Below are 20,016 nucleotides of genomic sequence, written 5' to 3'. Positions count from 1 at the left end.
GCCCAGCGGAAATCTGCGGTGCACATTAGAATAATTCAACCACTTCACACGATTCATTATTCACACTAATTGGAACCCTCGCTGTAATATGAAATTCAAGGAAAGACTTGTACTAAGTTTGGGTGCTCCCTTACATATCCATAGCTAGGAGAGGTAATGAACAAACACTCTTTCTGGGGAAATTATGTGTTTTTCATGGGCAATAATTTGCTCTGTACAAATCACAATAATGCCAAAAAGGGGCAGGAGTTCTGACCAATTTTACCAGAAAAATTTACATTCTGTAAGCATTTGAGTTTTCTTCTCAATTCAGATTGAGCAGAAATGTAAAAGAAAATGGATGCAAAGGCAAGCCTCTGAGTATGCCAGTGTTTTGATCCACTCACGAGCTTCCTTCTGATAATATTAGTGTTCCCAAGATAAATATAGCACCGCACAGATCTGCAAGAGCACACTCCTCGTGCAGCAGAAAACCACAAAAGCTCACAGGAAATGGTACAGCTTGTAACTGCAGGACCAGGATAGCTCTGTCTGTGAAACCAAAAATAGACACATAATTTGCAGGCAAAGATTTGGAGCTCATGATAGAGATTGCATTTATTTTCCATCAGAGAGCCTAATCTTTGTTGCCCTTCTTCCAGAAATGTAAAATATAAACTATAAAAGCGCTTTGAATTTTCAGTGTTTTACCAATTTAAATGACAGACGGTGGATGTTCATTAATTATTAGTACTAGTTAACCTGAATAGACAAGTTACATATACTTAAGGTTCTAAGTGAATTGTTTTTTAAGGCCCCTTTGAGTTGGCTACATTTTAAAATTTTTTTAAAAATAAATAAATAAAATAAATAAAATAAAATAAAAAATATTTTAAAAATATCTTTGATTTATCGTAGTTACCTATTTTCTTGTTGTACACCTTTTATTTAGTGGACATATCAGGCCATGGTCCATGAACTGCTGGGCATAAACAACAATCGGATTGACCTTTCTCGAGTACCAGGGATCAGTAAAGACCTGAGAGAGGTGGTCTTATCTGCTGACAATGATGAATTCTATGCCAACGTAGGTGGTTTTTTCATTACAAGAAGGGTATTGTTGGACCGATGGGGTAGGGGTTAGTAAAAGTAGGCGGGATTTGATATGAAAGGATAAACAGATGTCATCTGCCATCCAGCTACATATATGTGTACAAATATTATATGTGTTTATATACATATATATGACACAGATATGTGTCCATGTGTGTTTGTGATCTGCATCTGTAGAGGAAACCTAGAACTTTCATTCTGATCTCTTAACATCATTTCTTGGTTAATCATCTGCATACTTAATATTGAATAAAATAGCAGAGAAATAATGCTTGCTGTGAAAAATCAATTTTACATTAAGCAATGTGAATTCAGTACCATTATATACCGTACTGATATTGCCCCTCATGATCCAGTAGCACTTTGAGAGAATAGTAGAGGTATTGATCTCAACTGACTTGGCCTAAGATAATTATAATTGGGTGATTATGGTAGCATTCTGTTTTCCCTTCATTTCCAGCTATATAGGAGATTCTTGGTCAGGTCTAATTTTTAAACCGTGGGATAGTCAGACCATGTGTTAACCAAGCCATGTTTCTTCCTTGCTTTTACACAGAACATGTACCTGAATTTTGCTGAGATTGGCAGCAACATCAAGAATCTCATGGAAGATTTCCAAAAAAAGAAACCAAAAGAACAACAAAAATTAGAATCAATAGCAGATATGAAGGTAAATTAAACGTGTGTGACTAATGGGTTGCTATGGAGATGGTTACAATTTATAAGGGTTCTGGCATAAGTTGGAATAATCCAGAATCTTTTTTGTGCATAGCTTTTCTGTCACCTGTTTGGCCTGTCTTTTTTGAGACATATTGTCTGAGGTCTCTTTTTTTCAGTTTAGTCCTAATTTCTTTAGTACCCACTGTACCCATCATTTGTATTTGCCCTTTTCTAAAACTCATTATTTCAAGACCTAGCAGCTCTTCTGTTTTTATGCATTACCAAATGAGCTGTAGAAATCTTATTCTGGTCAGCAGGGGTGGGTAGAGATTTTCTTTTTGTTTTCACTCATCCTCTGCTGAGAAATGATGACTCAGAATCTCCCACCAATTTTTTTCTCTGACAGGCCTTTGTGGAGAATTATCCACAGTTCAAGAAGATGTCTGGGACTGTGTCAAAGCATGTGACTGTGGTCGGGGAGTTGTCTCGGTTGGTCAGTGAGAGGAATCTGCTGGAGGTTTCAGAGGTTGAGCAAGAGCTGGCCTGCCAAAATGATCATTCTGCTGCTCTCCAGGTATCTGTCTGCCAATTGGCCTGTACTTGGTGAAGATTTAATATGTGCTTAACTCATGCTAGATGCTATGGGAGATATAAAAGCAATGTAAGATATAGTTCCAGCACTCAAGGAATACAGTTCATTTCAGGAGACAAGATGATAACGTATGACACAATTAGAAAACAGTACAAGGTATGTTATGCAGTTGTGTGCGGAGCTGTGTTTTGACTGTAGAAGCTGAGAGAAGAGAAAAGTTGTCAGGGGAAGGTCATTGCTATAAAGTGGGACTTGAGCTGAGCTTCACCCTCTAAGATAAGATGACTAGTATCTTCGCTTATGGAAGACCAGCCTTGGATGACGGGGATTTAGAGAGGAATAAGGAAGGATTTTTCCTAGGAGTATTTATGTGATGAACAAAGACAGGAGTGAATTGTGTATGAGTGAGTAGTCTGAGCCAAATGAATAAGAAAAATGCATGTTGAGAAATAGTAGGAGGCAGTGACATATGAAACGGAGCCAGATTATGAAGGACCTTGAAAGGAAGTAGGATTTGGACTTTATGTAAGAGGCAGAAGAAAACCATCGAGATTCTCGGGTAGAAGAATGAAATGATGAAAGCAAATAGCTTCCTGGTGGGTCTGCCTGCTTCAAGTCTCTCCCTGTTCCAGTCCATCCTCTATTCAGTCACCGAAGTGATTTTCCTAAAGCTCACGTCCAACCATGTTGCTCCCCTACTCAATAAACTCCAGTGGCACCCTGTTGCCTCTAAGATGAAATACAAAGTGCTCTGTTTGGCATTCAAATCCCTTCATGATCTAGCCCCTCTTAGATTTCCAGTCTTCTTACATCTCACTCCCTGGCATGTACTTTTTGATCCAGTGACCTCCTTGTGGATCACGAACAAGATGCTCCGTCTCTAGGCTCCAAGCATTCTCTCTGGCTGTCCCCAATGCTTGGAATGTCTTCCTTCCTCAACTCTACCTGCTGAGCTCTCTAGCTCCTTTTAAGTCCCAGCTAAAATCTCACCTTCTGCAGGAAGCTTTTCCCAACCCCCCTTAATTCTAGTCCCTTCCCCTCTGTTAATTATTTCCTACTTGTCCCATATATAACTTGTTTGTACATATTGTTTGCATGTTGTCTCCCCCATTAGATCGTAAGTTCCTTGAGCGCAGGGACTATCCTTTGCCTATTTTTGTATCCCTGGCACTTAACACAGTGTCTGGCACAGACTAGGCACTTAATAAATATTGATTGATTGATTGATTGGGAATCCAATTGATCTGGAAACAATAAGAGAGTGAACTTGAAGGAGAGAGAGATGGTAATCAGGAAAAGTGGCTGGGAGACCGTTGTAGTAATAGTATGGACAAGGGATGGGAGTGAGAATAGAGAGGTGAGCAAATCCAAAAGACGGTTGAAAGAAAAAATCCGGCAGACCTTGATGACACATGGGTTAGAGGCAATGAAGGAGGTAGAATAATCAAAGATGACTAATGGTGGTACCACTTACAGATGGGAAATTGGAATGAGGTTTCACCGCTTAGACTGATTTAAAGTAAAAATGCATCTCATTTAAAGATTTTTCTTTTTCATTAAATTGGAACTTTGACCCTATAAATTTATCTCTTTTCTCTTTTATATACAGTAAATTCCAAAGTTTATTTGGGAGGTAGCAAAGTCTAAAAGAAGGCATTTCAAAGCCCCTGTCTCATTTAGAATGGCCTACAGATTGTCATCTATTTTTATGTAATGATACAACTTAAAGAGAAAGCTCTTTGTATAAAATGCTCTAGGCTGACCATGATCTTAATCGAATGCATCCCATAGCTTCTTATGGAAGTTCCACCATACTGAAGAAAGGAGAAAATAAACTTGATTTTCTATGTAGACTTCCTATCAAATTAGTTTTTATACTTAGCGTCTGGTTTTCCAAACTTACACAAAAAACCAGCTGGTAGTTTTGGATCTTTGGCTAACTTTGTAAAAAAGGCCCTGCAATTGTCGTAGTCTCATGGACTTTGGCAGGAATTTTCCTAACAAAGGTTATTTTATTTATTTCAGTGAATATGTTTTCTGCCTGTTATTGAATTTAAGATTCTAAAAGTAGGTATGGTTATTCTTAAGTTTTCTTGTGTTTTTGGTGATTTTAATTTAAAAAAAAAAACAGTTATTAGCAGGTTTCATTATAGAGGTGACTATATTTCTTTCTCTGAACTTTTTATTTTCAGTTTTCATGTAAAGGATTAGATTTATTAGAAATACCAGATCCATAGATGTTCCAATTCATGTTTAAAGATTTCCTTTTAAAAAAGTTTTTTTCCCCAGGGCAATGAGCAGCTGATTTGAAGTCACCAAGATAAAGAGTGTCTTTGGTGGCATGATTTAAATAGCCCAAAAAGGGAACTTTTGTTTCACAGTGAGTTAATGCCAGTGTTCTGACCTCTAAATGGGTTATTGCATTCCTTGGCTTGACCTAAAGTTCATGGTATGTCATAAAGCAATGAATTGGGGTTGTTGACTAGTATTGTCTTTTGGGACAGTGTACTCTTCATACACACAGAAATATATATTAATCTGAATCTGTTAAGCTGCTATTATTTCTGGTCATTGATCCTATATAATTAGGAAAGGTTATTTGTTACATGATGAAAATGAAACATTGTCAGAAAACGTATCATTTATTTGGATTTTATGCCCATGTTCTGACTTCTCATTGGGAGATCCTGAACTTCTCTTCGATCTCAGAATCTCGTCAATTCTTCCTTGACCTGGACTAGTCCTCGGACAACAGCCATCCCGTTTTCCTCACTGGTCCCATACTCAAACCCTTTTTAGGTTAGTAGAACCTGTCAGCGCAACTGACTTTGAGGACGCAGAGTCCTCTCCACACCGAGATGAAGCCTTGCAGGAGGATTTTAGGGGGATGACGTGAGCCGAGAATGAACAGCAGTTCTGCTCCTCCTTGGCCAGTCCTCCCAGCACAGTATTTGGTGTGCTCAGAGTGAGCCAAGGTTGTGAGTCAAGGGGATGACAAAGACGGATTCAGTCGTGTTTAGGGACAAAAAGATTGAAAAAAAAAAAGGTGTTGGGAGTCGCTGCGGGTAGAGTAATGGACACTAAGAGATGGTGGAGCCGTTTGTTTTATTTTTCTTCTATTTTATCTGTTGAGGTGGGTGATTCTTGGACTAGACAAGATGGAACAAAAAAAAAAAAACGTGGTTGAGAAGTGGTTCCCCCAAATTGGGGAAGATAATAAGCGAGCACCTTTAGGCAAGACAATGCTTAGTCAGTGTTGTGTTCAGAGTGCTGGACCCAGTCAGGAAGTTTGTTGTTCAGTTGTTTCAATTGTGTCTGACTCTCCATGATTCCATTTGGGGTTTTCTTGGCAAAGATACTGGATTGGTTTGCATTTCCTCCTCCAGCTTGTTTTACAGATGAGGAAACTGAGGTAAACAGGGTTAAATGGCTTGCCCACGCTCACACAGTTAGTGTTTGAGGCCAGATTTGAACTCAGGTTTCTATCCACTTGGCCATCTAACTACCTCTAAAGTCAGGAAGACCTGATTTCAAATCCAGCCTCAGATACTGCCCAGCTCTGTGATCGTGAGCAAGTCACTTAACCCTGTTTGCCTCAGTTTCCTCAAAGGGAGATAATAATTACACCTACCTCTCAAGGTTACTGTGAAAATCAAATGAGATAATATTTTTAAAATATTTTGCAATTATTAAAGTGCTATGTAAATGCTAGTTATTTTTATTGTTATGCTGACAACAGTATACAGACAGCAAAGTTGAAAGGAATAACTAACACATCGGATAACAGGATCAAGATTCAGAAAGGTCTCCAGACGCTAAGTGAAATATAACGCCGGAAATGTGAAGATGAAATTTTACAGAGACGGACGTGACCTAAGTCCTAAACTTGGTTCAGAAAATCAGCTTTACAAATGTAGGATGGGGTAAGCATTACTAGACAGTATTTCACTTGTGAAAGGGTTTTAGTAGACAGCCGCATCACTGTGAGTCAACAGTGTGATACAGCAACCGAAAGATCTCGTGCGATATTAGACTGCATTAAGAGGGCATGGTGTGCAGAGTTTGGGAAGCAGAAGTCCCACCATCCTGTGCCCTGGCCAGACCACGTCTGAAGAGGCTCATTTAGTTCTGAGTACTCTAGGATCCCACGTTTAGAGCCAGAGGGAAACTTAGAAGTCATCTCCTCCAGCCCCCTCAGAATGGTTAAGCAAACTGCCCAAGGTCACACACTTGTGAGTAGCAGAGGTGGGATTCGCACCTGAGGCCTCTGCCTCAGCTGCACCGCTCTGACTCCTACCACATCTCAGCAAGGACGTTGATAAACTGGAGAGTGTCCAGAGGAGGGCAGCCAGGATGATGAGACTTCTAGATCATGCCTAAGAAATTATGGATGTTTACCCAGGAGAAGAAAGCACTTGGGGGAGCAGCACAGCAAGCTTCCTGTATTTGAAGGCCTGCCACAGAGAAGAGGGGGATAGTGCTTGCTTTTTTTTGCCCTAGAGGACAGCACTAGGAACAGTGAATGAAAGCTGCAGGGAGGCAAAATTAGGCTTGATGTAAAGAAAAATTTCCTAACAATTAGTCATCCCAAAGTAGAATGGGCTGCTTTGAGAGGTCGGGAATCGTTTCTGCTAGAAGCAAAGGTTGGATGACCACTTATTGAGTATATTGGAGAGAGGATTCCTATTCAGTTATAGGTAAGGGCCCTTCTAACACTGAAAATCTATGAATCTCTTCTGGGAAGGAGAATGACCTTCAGACTGGAGAAATAAAACTAAGATGCAATGGTGAGGAGATTGTCAGAGTGCATCCCTAACTTCTGTAAACAAGTCCAAGACTTGTGCATCGATTCAGAGCTTGGCGGGACCTTCGAGATCATCAACTCCACCCCTCTCATTTCACTGATGAGTCATGAGGTGGCAGAGCTGGGATTTAAATGTAGGTGCTCAAACTCCAAATCTAGAACCACTACTTCCCCTGTATCGTAGGCTGGATGAACTGTAGCACAGGTGCCTAAAAGAACTTGAAGAGATGGTATCAGAACCTTATTTAATAATTATCAGAGGTGCTCTAAAGCTGGAGGAGGTGCATGACCTGTCCTGATCTTCAAAAAAGGGGGAGAAACTATAGATCTGAAACTGTGGTCTGGTGATTCAACTCTTCCCAAAATTTTGGAGTAATTTTTAAACATGGTTTGTGAGTACTTAAGGACCTGGGGATCACTAGGAGCTGCCATGACTTCACTAAGAACATATCATTCCAGACCAGTCTCTTGTTTGTTGAGCAGAATTTTGATCTGGTTCATCAAAGCAGTCCTAGAGACTTAGCATTTCTGCAGTTCATCAGTTCATTTGAAAGACTGTTAAATGAAATCCTTGTGAAAGAGAGACATGTTCATTGAATGATAGCACAGTTAGGTTGATTTATAACTGATTAAATGATTTCCCCCGAGGAACAGAGAGAGGCATCGTGACAGACCAGAGAGACCTGGCCCTGGAGTCAGGAAGACCCGGGTACAAGTCCTGCCTCCGACATATCCTGGCAGCATGACCCTGGGCAGTCAGTTAACCTCTCAGTGGCAACACTCTCAGACTCTAAATTGCAAATTGAGTGCCAAGCTGCATGGTAGAAGTCGCTTCCTATAGCATTGAAATTACAGGTCTGGTCCCATGCAAGGCCTTTCTGCTGAATATTTTTATCCATGATTTTTAGGTAAAGATACAGAAGAATGATTGTCCAGTTGGGAGGGATAATTGATACTTAAGAGCAGTGGTGGCAAACTGAAATAGAAACAAGGGCCACTGTTTCGTATGTAAGGATCTCTGCAGGCCTCATATTGATTTAAAATGTGATATTTATCTATGTTTTGTTTATTTTTATTTCTTTTGCTAAATATTTCTCAGTTACATTTTAATAAGACCATGTGTCACACCTCTGCTGTGGATGCTGTAATCAGGGTTCAGAAATACTGTGACAGGATAGAAAGATAGATAGAAAGACATGATGAGATTTAGTAGAGATAAATGTGAAATCTTGAACTTTGGTTCAAAAAATAAGGGGACCTGTATTAATAGTTATTCATGAATAAATAGAATTTTTTGGTTGGACATGATTAATATAAGTCTGGAATGTGGTGAACCTGCCAAAAAAAGCAAAAACCTAATATAACCCTAGATTGCATTAATAAAAACTTCCGAACTGCTAAAACTATTAAAAAATGAAATGGCTTTTCCCATTAAGTAGGAACTTCAGTGCCACTGGAGGCTTTCAAGTAGATCAGTGATCACCAGTTGTTGACTGGGTAGATATCATTAATTAAATAACCTTTAAGGCCTCTTCTAATCATAATGTTCTTTGATTCTAGTATTTATAAGAACGAATTGATAACTTTTTGTTTTTATGGCACTGTCATTTCCATGTATATGTATGTTATACATAATACATTTTAAACGTACTTTAAAATATAAAATTTATGTATGTATATGAAGAAGTGAAGGTGGGGTGTATGTATATATGTATGTATGTGTAAGTGTATAAAATCTCCCCCTTCCCCTACCACAAGAACTATCTCTTTTAACAAAGATTAGAGAAGAGTGGGGAAGATGGGGGTGGGGAAGGGCAGTTCAGCCAAAGTGGCCAACACACCAGCTAAGTCTGATAGCATAGGAAGTGTTCCGTACACGTTGGGAGAAGTCTCCCACTTCTGCAAAGAAGAGAGGAAAGGTACATTACCTTCTCCTTTGGGGACTAATGTTGAATATAATTGCATGGCATTTAGTTTTGAGTTTGGGGTTGGTTTTTTTTTATTTACATTGTAGGCATTGAATATATTGTTTTCCTTGGTTCTGCTTACTTTACTTTGCATTAATTTGTGTGTCTTTTACATGTTTCTCTCAATTTATATTCATTATTTCTTATGGCTCAGTGATATTCTTTTGTATTCATATACTAGTTTGTTTAGACATTCCCCCATCGATGAGCTCTCTACTTTGTTTCCAATTCTTTCTAACACAAAAAGTGCTACTATTAATATTTTGGTGTAAATGGAACCTCTCTATCTGTCTTTGACCTCTTTGGGGTATGTATCTAGCAATGAGAACTCTGGGGCAAAAAGTAGATTCTGGTACTTTTTCAAGAAGAGACATTAATGCAAATATTGCTAAATCTAATCAGTAGAATTATCTGCTCCCTGCTTTCCGGTGATTTTAGTGAAATGGGATCTGAACATTCCCTGGTCACTGTCCTTTCAGATTGTTAGGTTTTGTCAGATTTTATTATATGAACATGTTGGAAATACTTAATGGCTTCATCTTGCTGCCCTAATCTTTGTGTTGTTTTTGTCATCATCTGCTCCATCCCATTCCAGTATGATAACAAGAGGGTGGAATCCTTATCAGACCCTACTTAGGAAAAAAAGGTGTGATGTTTCATTAGTGACTTCATTCCTAAATCATATAATAAGAGGTAAAGTTTTAATAGCAAAAGTGATTATCATCATCACCTTTTTTCTTGTTCTCACCCCATCATGTTTAGTAGAGATAGAAAGCAGTCCCCCCAAAATGATGAAGATTCACCCAACATCAGCAAAGAGGAAAATTGTTTTATCCTTGATGTCATATCAGTTCTTATTGAGGCCTTGGTCTCCAAAGATTACAATATCTTTGGCTTTTTTTTTCTTTGGCTAGTCTTGTACATGTGTTAGGGCTCAATAGAAGGTTTTGGATCTTATCTTCTTGAGTAGACAAAAGTTTTTTTTCTGTTATTCTCTTGCTTAGTCATTGCTATTATATATCTAGGCAATTTTTTTCTCTTATATGACTACAGCATCTATTTTAAGCCTTCCCATAAGGCTTAGCACCAAAAATTCATAGTACAATCCAGTTATATTTCTGTCATATAAATACTGCCACATGACACACAGCTGCTATGTAACAAGAAGGCACCCACATTTTCTGTCCATATCATTATTAGTTAGCACACTAGAACTTTATAATGATATATTCCATTATAATGTGGAATTCTCTAAGGCTTCTGATGGACTTCATTTAAATAGCTTTATGTAGTGGAAAAAGCATTAGGTTTTAAAAGACCTGAGTTCATATTAAGGCCTAGCTCTGCCACTTTCTAGCCATGTGTCCATGGCTTAACTTGTTTAACCTTGCCTTAAGTTCGTGACCAAACAAGGGATAGAAAGGATCACAGAAGATAAAGTACACAGTTTTGATTACATAAAACTAAGAAGTTTTTGCACAAACCGATCAAGACTGTGGGGGAGGTAGGTAGGATGTTCCAGGGCAAGAAGACTCCAGGCACTCAAAGTTCCCAGGTGGCACAGCAATAGAGGCATGATTTCACAGTTCAGAGCATCATAATGAGGGCCAGGAGGAGAGTAAGGGCAGGCCAGCCTGTACTTCTTCACCAAATCAAGATTCTGGGAGGAGCTCACCAATGGGACAATGAGGGAAGGCCATGTGCAGGGACATTCTATGGTAAACTGGACTGGGGATTGAAAAAATCCCCAGGTCCTGAGAGAGCTCCAGGATGAAATAGCAGTAGAGGTGTGATTTTTGAAGTCCAGAAGATCAGGAACTGGGCTGGGAGCAGAACGTAAACAACACTGTAAAAACAAACACCTTTGAAAGACTTAAAAACTCTCATCAGCACAACAGTTCCAGAAGACAAATGGTGAAGCTTTCTGCCCACCCACTGACATAGAGGTCATAGACTCAAGATGCAGAATGAGACATAGACATTTTTTGGATATGTCCAGTGCAAGAATTTGTTTTGCTTGACTATATATGTTGGGGGCGGGGGTTGTTTTTTCTTTTTTTTTTTTTCTAGTAGGTTGATGGGAAGGGGAAAAATCCATTTTTGTTAATTTTTTAAAAAGGAAATTTAATTTAAAAAGAAAAAATTTAATTTAATCTAACTTACTTAAGAAAAAAAAACAATAACTTGACTTAACCAAATCACTTAACTTCCCCAAGCATCAGTTTCCTCATCTCTAAAGAGGAGATAACACTTTTCCTATTTACATGACAAGGCTGTAGTAAGGAAAGCCCTTTCCAAGCTGTATTTCTTCACACAAGTATATATTCTTAATATTCAGTGCCACTCTTCCCCTCCCCCTAATTTACCTAAGCTCTTTCTTTTGTATAAAGTCTGCCCTTCCAGAACCATATTCTAGGAATAGTTCCCATCCCACCCAGTCATAGATACCTTTGATGATAAATGTACTTACTTGAATTAGGACCTCTAGTTTTTATCCTTGTTATCCGTACTTTCTGCATTTGTTTATAAACATCTAAGGCCATGGGTTTTATTACAGGCTTTTTTCTTGATTTGGTATCCAATGAATTTTCAGGCATCTCTATTGCTAATTTACCTAAATCTTAGCTACCCAATATGCCCTCAGTGGGCAACAGTGAAGAAAATAGCACCTGTGCCCCCAAAGGTCTCCACTTTCTTGCCCAAAACTCTGTAAGAATTAGCAATGCTTTCTAGTTTCTTTATGATGGTAGCATTTCTTTCCACTTGAGTAACAGGAATTGGAATCAACCAGTTTACCTCCGGAGACACTTTGTCATATCTTGGATACATCCCTTCCAGCCTAGCTGCTATACATGGTAGACCCTGGGACAAGTGGCCATTGGTTCTGTTATACTGGGGTATTAGAAGAAGAGAAACGGAATTAGCAACTGAGATCAGCATGACTGTCTTGAGTATAGTTCCTGCTTTTTCTGGATGCCTTGAAGTGTCTTCATTGTGTGTCCTGGGCTTTTGTCCTTTTGTCTGTGACACAGAATTGTCCTGTCCCAATTGTAAAGTCTTAACAGTGACGTGAGGACCATTGAAGGTTCCCCCAACCCCCCCAAGGAGTGGGAACATGTTAGGCAAAAGCTAAGGTAAGGGTAAAGGGATGAAGTACAGGGAGTAGAGGCAGCAGTAAAAGAATGGGTAGAGATCCAGCAGGAATAATAATAAAAATAGCTATGATTTATATGTTGCAACAGTTTGCAAAGTATCTTACATATGTTAGCTCATTTTGTCACACGACTTTGTAAGTTAGGTGCCATTATCGATCATGAAATAGGCTGAGATGTTATGTGACTTACCCAGAACCACCCAGCTAGTTGTGAAGGACAAGAGAGGAGGTATGCATTTGAATCAGGGCATAAGGCTGCTGAATGAATGAGCCTAGAGTAATATGAGTATAAAGAGCAGTTGTTTGCTGTTCTGTTTCTGGCCAGAAACTTTGAAGGTCTTCCCCTCCCAGACTGATACTTTTGTGGCGGTAAATTAGGCCATCTTTTGTCTGAATTCTTACCTAGCCCTTAGTCATTGAATGGGCATTGCCTTAGACAAACTGAGGCCTGGGGAAGACCTTAATTTAGAAAAGTCATCCATTGCATCTCGGGCCATCGAGAGTTGTCTTGACTTTTTTCTTGCCATTGGACTTCAATGACTGTGGAGAAGAGAGTAAGGCTGACAACTCTGCTCAGCTCTGCCCCACTTAAATCCAATTCACTCAGAAGTCAAGACATCACCCTTGTGACGTCATTGGTCCTCTTCAAGAACGCAGAACGAACAGTGACGCCAACAACATGCCTCAGGAGGACCGAAGACCTCTCTGACATGTAGCTGCCTCATTACCATTCAGCAGAGCATCACCGACCACTATGACAACTCAAATTTCTTTTCTTTGATCCTTACAGAATGATTTCTCACCTGGCAGCTCCTATGGATCCATGGCCATTCTTTGTAGGAAAAGTAGTTACATCACACGTTTTAGCTCCTGCTTCTTCAAGAAAAGGTTCACATTTATTACTTATCTCTAAGAGTTCAGTCCTTCTTCACTTTCTCCTCCTCATTTTTCCAACTTCTAGCTACATGTCCCAGGGCAGGATACCCCTCTGACTTCCTTTAGACCTTTCTTTTTTGTGTTTACAAAATTGTTTTTATAGGAATATTTCATTCTCCCTGATAATCTGGAAAATAGAGAGCTCCCTTTATCTTCTCTTCTAAGAGGGAGACCAACTTGAACTTTCAGTATAAATAAAAATTACTTGGCTATGGCAGAGAAACAAACATTTCATACTTCTGTAGATCACTACCGAATTTTTCCTGCCCTCCATACTTTCTTGACACAAAGTCCTCAGGCCTCTTATTAGTAACTCTTGTTGCCAGCTCCCCCGGAGAACTTCTGTGAGATCTCTCCTCCACATACTTTACATTCCAGCTAAAGTGGATTACTTGGTAACTCCTGAATATGTCCTGTGCTTTCCCACCTCCTTGCCTTTGCTCCTGAAAGGCCCTCTTGCCCTCTATAATTTCTGCTTATTGGCATCCTTTAATGCCTAGCTCAGATACCACTGTCTTCATGAAGGCTTCCAGCATTTCAACCACCTGGTTGTTTCCTCCTTTCCTGATCTCCTAATACTTCATATTCCTCATCTGCACTTAACATTCCACTTTGCACTGTAATTGTTTATGTACATTTCTTATCTCCCTCTCCTAGATCCTAATATCCTTGAAGACAAGGACCAAGTCACATATCTTCATATCTCCCCCAGTGCCTAGCTCAGTTCAGGTGCTTAGTAAATGCTGAATAAAACACTGGAAGAGCATGGAGTTTCCTAGATTTCAAGTTGCTTTAGGTAAAGACTTCTATGCATCTTTATATTCCCAGTACCTACCAGTGCCCTGTACACAGGGGACTCTCAGTAAATGTTGAGGAGGAGAAATAAAGGGAACGAAAGAAAACTCAGGATGTATGGATGGGACAGGTTGCTTAGCTAAGGGGCTGGGTTTCTAGAATCAAAAGAAAGGCTAGTCAGCATTTTCCTGCCAGCAGAGCCTACAATACACCGACCCAGTCAGCAAATCAAGAGGCTCCCCAGAGAGCACTTTCAGCTTGAAGTCAGAGGGGTAGACACGGGGTGCAGACAGAATAAGAACTTGCTTCTTTAGAGACCTGGAGGAAGAAAAGTAAACTCCACCCAGGGACAGGAGTTAGATAAGTAAGAGAGAGAAGTAAAAAAAACTGTTTTAAGTTTTTAAAAATGCTTTACGTACATAATCTTGTTTGAGCCTCAAGATAACTCTGGAGCAAGGAATAATTCACTGATTGGGTAACAGACTCAGAGAGGTTGGTTAAGTGACTTGTTCATTCAGCTATTAAATGTCACATCTTTCCTGACACTAAGTTGCACATTCTTTCCACAGTGCATCCTTGACAGTAAGCAAAGACAGTTACTCCCATTAGATAGGGGTTAGCAGGAGGACCAGCTGATTGGAAGAATGATAAATCAAAGAGAGAGCCAGAGGCTGAGACAGCTTAATGTCTTAAACCAGTAGCAAGCTAATTATGTACTTCTAATGTTCCTCCGTTATATATAGTTTGTGCACCAAAATCCTGAGACACTGGAGTAAGACTTAGTTATACTCTTGAATAAGCTTGGAACATCATGTACTGCAGTGGCCAAGTAGCAGGTTCAAAGAAGAAAAAGTGAAGGAAAGATTGTAAATCCAGGGGCAAGGTCTTCTTAGAATGAATTCCTCCATTTTTTGGCCTCAGAGGTGTTAGCAGTGGAAAGCAAACTCAGAACATAGCTTCAGTGATCTAGCTGAGGAGGGTCTACATGGGGACTACCCCTTGGGAAAGCAGGGGTTGGGTCCTTGCACACTGGACTATGCATGTAAGGAAAGTGGGATGTCAAGGGTAAAATCTAGCTAGATTAGTGTCATCAAGTGGTACTACATAGAATCACACTGTATATGAGCTTGGATAGTCTCTTGCCTAAAGTCTCTTTATCACTAGACATTGAACATTGAGAGTCTTATTGCAACTTTTTTTTCTTATAATGCATTCCTCTAATGGACACTAAGAACTGTATTGTAATTACATTCTGATGTGTTAAGTGTCTCTACCATTTAGGTGCCGTACCAAGAAAATGAAGGGCACAGATATTTTGCTCCCAGCTACTTGTATGTAAAGTATTGGAGTGTCACAGAGAGCTTCACAAAAGGCTTTCTAGTTACAGTCAAGTTCATTTAATCATTCATGGGTTTTCAGCATATTAAAAGTACCATCGCAGCAAAGGATTTCGTATGGAGGGTCAAGTATACCAAATAATATATTTCCTCAATAGGTAGCATCCATGGGTCACGTCAAGAATCTTTCTCATTGCTCTGTTGCAGAACAAAAGTGTCACATCTGTACTATGTGGAAAGCCTCTGGCTCCCTCCACCATCACTATCTCCCCTGCAAGAGTCATGAAGCTGAGAGAGAATCTGTTTTTAATCCTTGTAGTCTTTACTTTAGTAGTAATTGCTTGCACTGAGTAAAAAAGATGATTTTCACAGAATCACAAAGTTTTAGGGTTGGAAGGTACCCTAGAAGCTATCTAACCCAACCCATACCTGATAGGAGGTCCTATTATAATAACCCTGACCATTGGTCATCTGCTCCTTTGAGAGAGAATCTGGCACTTTCCAAGGAAGTCCGTTCCACTTTGGCACCACGCTAAGTCGTTGGACATTCTTCCCGACATCTAGCCTGAATTGCCTCTTTTTAGCTTCCACCCATTGCTCCTGGTTGTGCCTTCTGGAGCTGAATAGAGCAAGCCTAAACCATCTGCCATGTGCCCATTCCGTGCCCATTCTTAAGATACTTGGAGACAGCTACCATGTTCTCCTTGAATCTTTTTTCCAAGCTCAGCCAGTTCTTTTATGACATGAATTTTGTCCCCTCAACTGGTCAGTCAGTAAACATTTAAGTGCCTGCTACGTGCAGGCATTGTGCTAAGTACTGGTCAGTTCTACAGTTGTGCCTGTTGGCTGTACCAGTGCTAGTGGTGTACTAGTTACTTGTTCCTTGTTTTACTAAAAAAAAAGTTGGGCTTAGATGAAGCAGAGAAGAAATATCTGTGGATTGGTTAAATCGCTTTCCTTCCAAAGGCCCCATCCAACTGGCCTTCGTGATGTACCTAATACAATATTCCACTTCCTGTCCCCCTGCCTTTGAACAGGCTATTCCCCAGTGTGTGGAATGCCCTACTTCCTCATGTCCACCTTTCCAAAACTCAGCTGTAATGCCCTCCCACATGAGGTCTTCTGTGATTCCCCCCAACTGTGAGTGCCTCCCTGACAAAAAGATTACCTTGTATTCATTTTGTATGTACTTAAACATGTACATGTTGCCTTCCCCTAGAGTAGATAAACTCCTTGAGGGCGGGGGACCCTTTTATTTTTGTCTTCCTGTCCCAGGACCTAACACAGTGTCTAGCACATAAAAAGGTTTTTGATTGGTAAATATCTAACAAAAGGGGCTTATTTCCTCATTTAATTCTGGTCTTAGTCAAATGGCATGTGGTTGTGTATGTTTTAAGCAGCTAGTTAAATGCGTGAAATGTACAATGCTCTGCTAGTACTTTGAATCATCACTAACTCAGTTGTGTTACTTCGTATTAATGGAAATGGAATTGAGACATTGCACTACATCTCACTTTCCAAGTGAAAGGAAGTAATAGAACCTCTTATTTCCCTTCAGAACATAAAAAGGCTACTGCAGAATCCCAAAGTAAGCGAATTTGATGCTGCACGCTTGGTGATGCTTTATGCCCTGCATTATGAACGGCATAGCAGTAATAGCCTTCCTGGACTGATGATGGACCTCAGAAATAAAGGTGTTTCAGAGAAGTATCGCAAGGTAATCTTTATAGAAGGCTCTTTAATCAGATTGAAGGGTGAAGGAGAAGAGGAGGTGTTATAAAGTAGCTTGCCTTTGGGGAAAATAATTTAGCCAGGAAATGCCAACTTAGAAAAATACCTTTTTGTGAATAAAAACATAGTGATTTGATGTTAGTTATCAGAAACAATACAGTAGACAAAGTATAGAATGTAATATTGGTCTTATTTTCTGATTGGAGGGTTTAGGATTTGGCTGAGACATAGGGAAAATCCTGTATGGAATGGACTTCTGGGTCACATAACCAACAAGATAGAGGAGTAGACATATTTTCTCTGATCCTTATAACTTCTCAGACTTCTCCAAAATAGAAACTATGTGCAAGAGATAAAGCAATTTTAGCTGTCCATGGTCTAGGACACTGAGAATCCTAAAAAGGTATCCATTCAATGAACTAACAGCAGAGGAGTGCTAACTCTTAACAGACTTACTTAGTGCCTCCTCTCTTATCCACCATGCTCTAGCAGCAGAGCTGTGCAGGCAGACCTTGGGCTTACAACAGAATTCCACTCTACCCTCCATACCCCTCCTCTCAATGCCACTAGAAAGCCAAAAGGCAGAATCTCACTCAGGCTGGGACTGCCATGTGGTAGTGCTTTGCCACAACAGATCTCAGCTAGAGAATCGAGGAACAGAGAACTGGAGTAGGACATATGTGTGACTGTATGGCACTTCAGTAAGTCTGAGGAAAAGAGCCCGACATCCAGCTGTCACTCCAGAAATCAATTGGAGCAGAGATCAAGGACTGTGAAAATCGAACTGTTTAGCATGGAACAAGCCTATAGGGGAAAACTTCAATCAAAGGAGGAGGAGTCAAAAGTGAGCAGTAGGGAAGAATGAGGGGGAAAGATTGAAATTACCAAAGATCTCAAGAGGAATAAAATTCAATTAAGACTTTGAGCATAAAGAGAGAAACCAACAGGGAAGATATTGATAATATGAAGTGATGTGTCCTTCAGATCAGCTAAAAGAATAAAAACATCTATGAATAAAAATATTATAAGACAAAGGAAAATGATTTGACATCTGCTGAGGCAGAGGACTCTGTGGATTCCCTAGAGAATATGGAATCACAGCAGGTTGTTCCTGAAAGGTTTAAAAGAGAAATAAGAATTATGAAAGCCGAATTTATTGCCTGCACAACAAAAATAAGTGGTAGAATAAAAAAAAAATGTAAATACATGGTGGCAAGTCTCACCAAAGAAACAAAAGCAAGAATAACTGATTGGGAATGCAAATGTACAGAGGTAAAGGCCAATCTTGAAAAAAGAGAAGCAAAAAGCAGTAATGTTAAAAGAAAACATGATTTCCGTACAAGCAAAACATATTGATTTCAAAGACAAGGAGGTGTAGAGACAACTTAAGAATTTTAGCACCCAGAAGAAGATAACAAATGGAAAAATCTGAATATCTCTGTGCAAGAAATAATGCAAGAATATTGCTTTGAATGTATGAACACAGAAAACAAAATGCTAATTGAAAGAGTTCACAGATCTCCTCAAAAATTTTTTTTAAAAGAACCCTATGCTACAAATTATGAGACATCCAGTAGTTAAATTTAACAGTTCTAATAACAAACAATAAATTCTGCATGTGACCAGGAAAATGTCTTCAGACATGAAAGGAAATTCAAATAACACAAGATTTTTCTGTACTTACCAGAGGGGGCAATGGAATAATTTGTTCTGAAAAGCAAAAGTGTTGAAAATACAGCCCATTGTGGCCTACTCTGAAAATCTGAGCCTAAAGATTAATGTTCAATAAAAAAGAAATGTTTGAAGCATTCATGTAAAGAAACTCAGACCTGAAGGAGTTATTTGCTTTTTAAACATCTCAGACATGAAATATACAAGAAAGGCAAACACATACAGCAACTGATGATAAAAGCAACAAAATAACAACAGGGAGACCATTAAGAGATTTCTTTCCAAAAGTGCACAAGGAGTCAAGAGTGAAAGCAGAAGTGAAATTGAACTGATGGTGGAGAAATATCATGCATTCACCCTCACAACATCCTGCCTGTAGATAAATCTTTTTTTTTCTGGAACTAAATTACAGAATGAGAGGGCACATAAAAGGGGAGGGAGGAAGGAAAAAGATAAAGGAGAATATGTGATGTACCTAATCAAGCCAAAGGTTAACAATGAAGGGAAAATAACTCCTGTCATTTTTTAGGGAGAAGAGAGCCCCCAGAGGAGTGGTTCATGAGGCAAAGGGAAAGACTGTAAAGGGGGCAAATAAAGGGGAAAATCGTGTTTCATTGGTCAGAGGAAATACCACTGATTAATGCTCCTACGGAGGAAGAAAGATATCCTATAAATAGTGATAGGGACCTTCCTGTGGGTGTCATCTGCAGTTCTTAGAGAGGACAGTCATCCTGCCTGAGGTGAAGGAGAGCAGGGAAGTGACACCTGGAAGAGTGGGAAGGCCCGGACCCAGGGAGAAGATTTCAAGGCACTTGGGGGGAAATGCCCATGGAAGAGGCAAATGTTAATAATAAGCTGCCCAGTCAGGGACATAGGAAAATTCATTCCATGGCACAATATCCTCTCTCTCACTTGCAGGAATTGGCTTTTCTCGGAGTGAAGCACAGCAGAAAAAGGGGCCGGGGGAAAAATCTACACGGCAATAATATAGAAACTGTTTAGAAGAGGTAACCCAAAATAGGTACCTTAGAAGCTTTAATTCCATGAGGAATACAGAGACTAAAGAAAGTAAAATAAGGATAAGTGTCACGAATTAAAGAATGAAAGTCTAAAATAAATAGAAAGGGAAGAAAAATAATGAAGAAAATAAGAGGAAGAAATCTTTTATAGAAAAAGCGCAGAGAATAAAAATTTAAAAACTTAACGAATAAAACAAGTTGAAAGGGATGAAGAAGAAGGATTTTACTTGACTAATTAGCTGAAAGAAAAAAAGAGGA

General features: G+C 39.5%; 1 protein-coding gene across 1 annotated transcript in view; it reads left to right on the top strand.

Moving 5' to 3' along the window:
• Window positions 1-20,016, top strand: part of LOC114042958 (vacuolar protein sorting-associated protein 45) — a 69,695-nt gene that overhangs the window by 11,867 nt on the left and 37,812 nt on the right. Inside the window, exons 8-11 of the mRNA XM_027861734.1 lie at window positions 932-1,066; window positions 1,649-1,762; window positions 2,159-2,326; window positions 16,896-17,054. Of these exons, the coding sequence (XP_027717535.1) occupies window positions 932-1,066; window positions 1,649-1,762; window positions 2,159-2,326; window positions 16,896-17,054 (576 nt within the window). The remainder of the gene's footprint in view (window positions 1-931; window positions 1,067-1,648; window positions 1,763-2,158; window positions 2,327-16,895; window positions 17,055-20,016) is intronic.

The sequence above is a fragment of the Vombatus ursinus genome, unplaced genomic scaffold (genome assembly GCF_900497805.2).
Source record: "Vombatus ursinus unplaced genomic scaffold, bare-nosed wombat genome assembly UNPS02014768.1, whole genome shotgun sequence".
Lineage (NCBI taxonomy): Eukaryota > Metazoa > Chordata > Mammalia > Diprotodontia > Vombatidae > Vombatus > Vombatus ursinus.
This window is presented reverse-complemented; position numbering and strand designations above follow the sequence as displayed.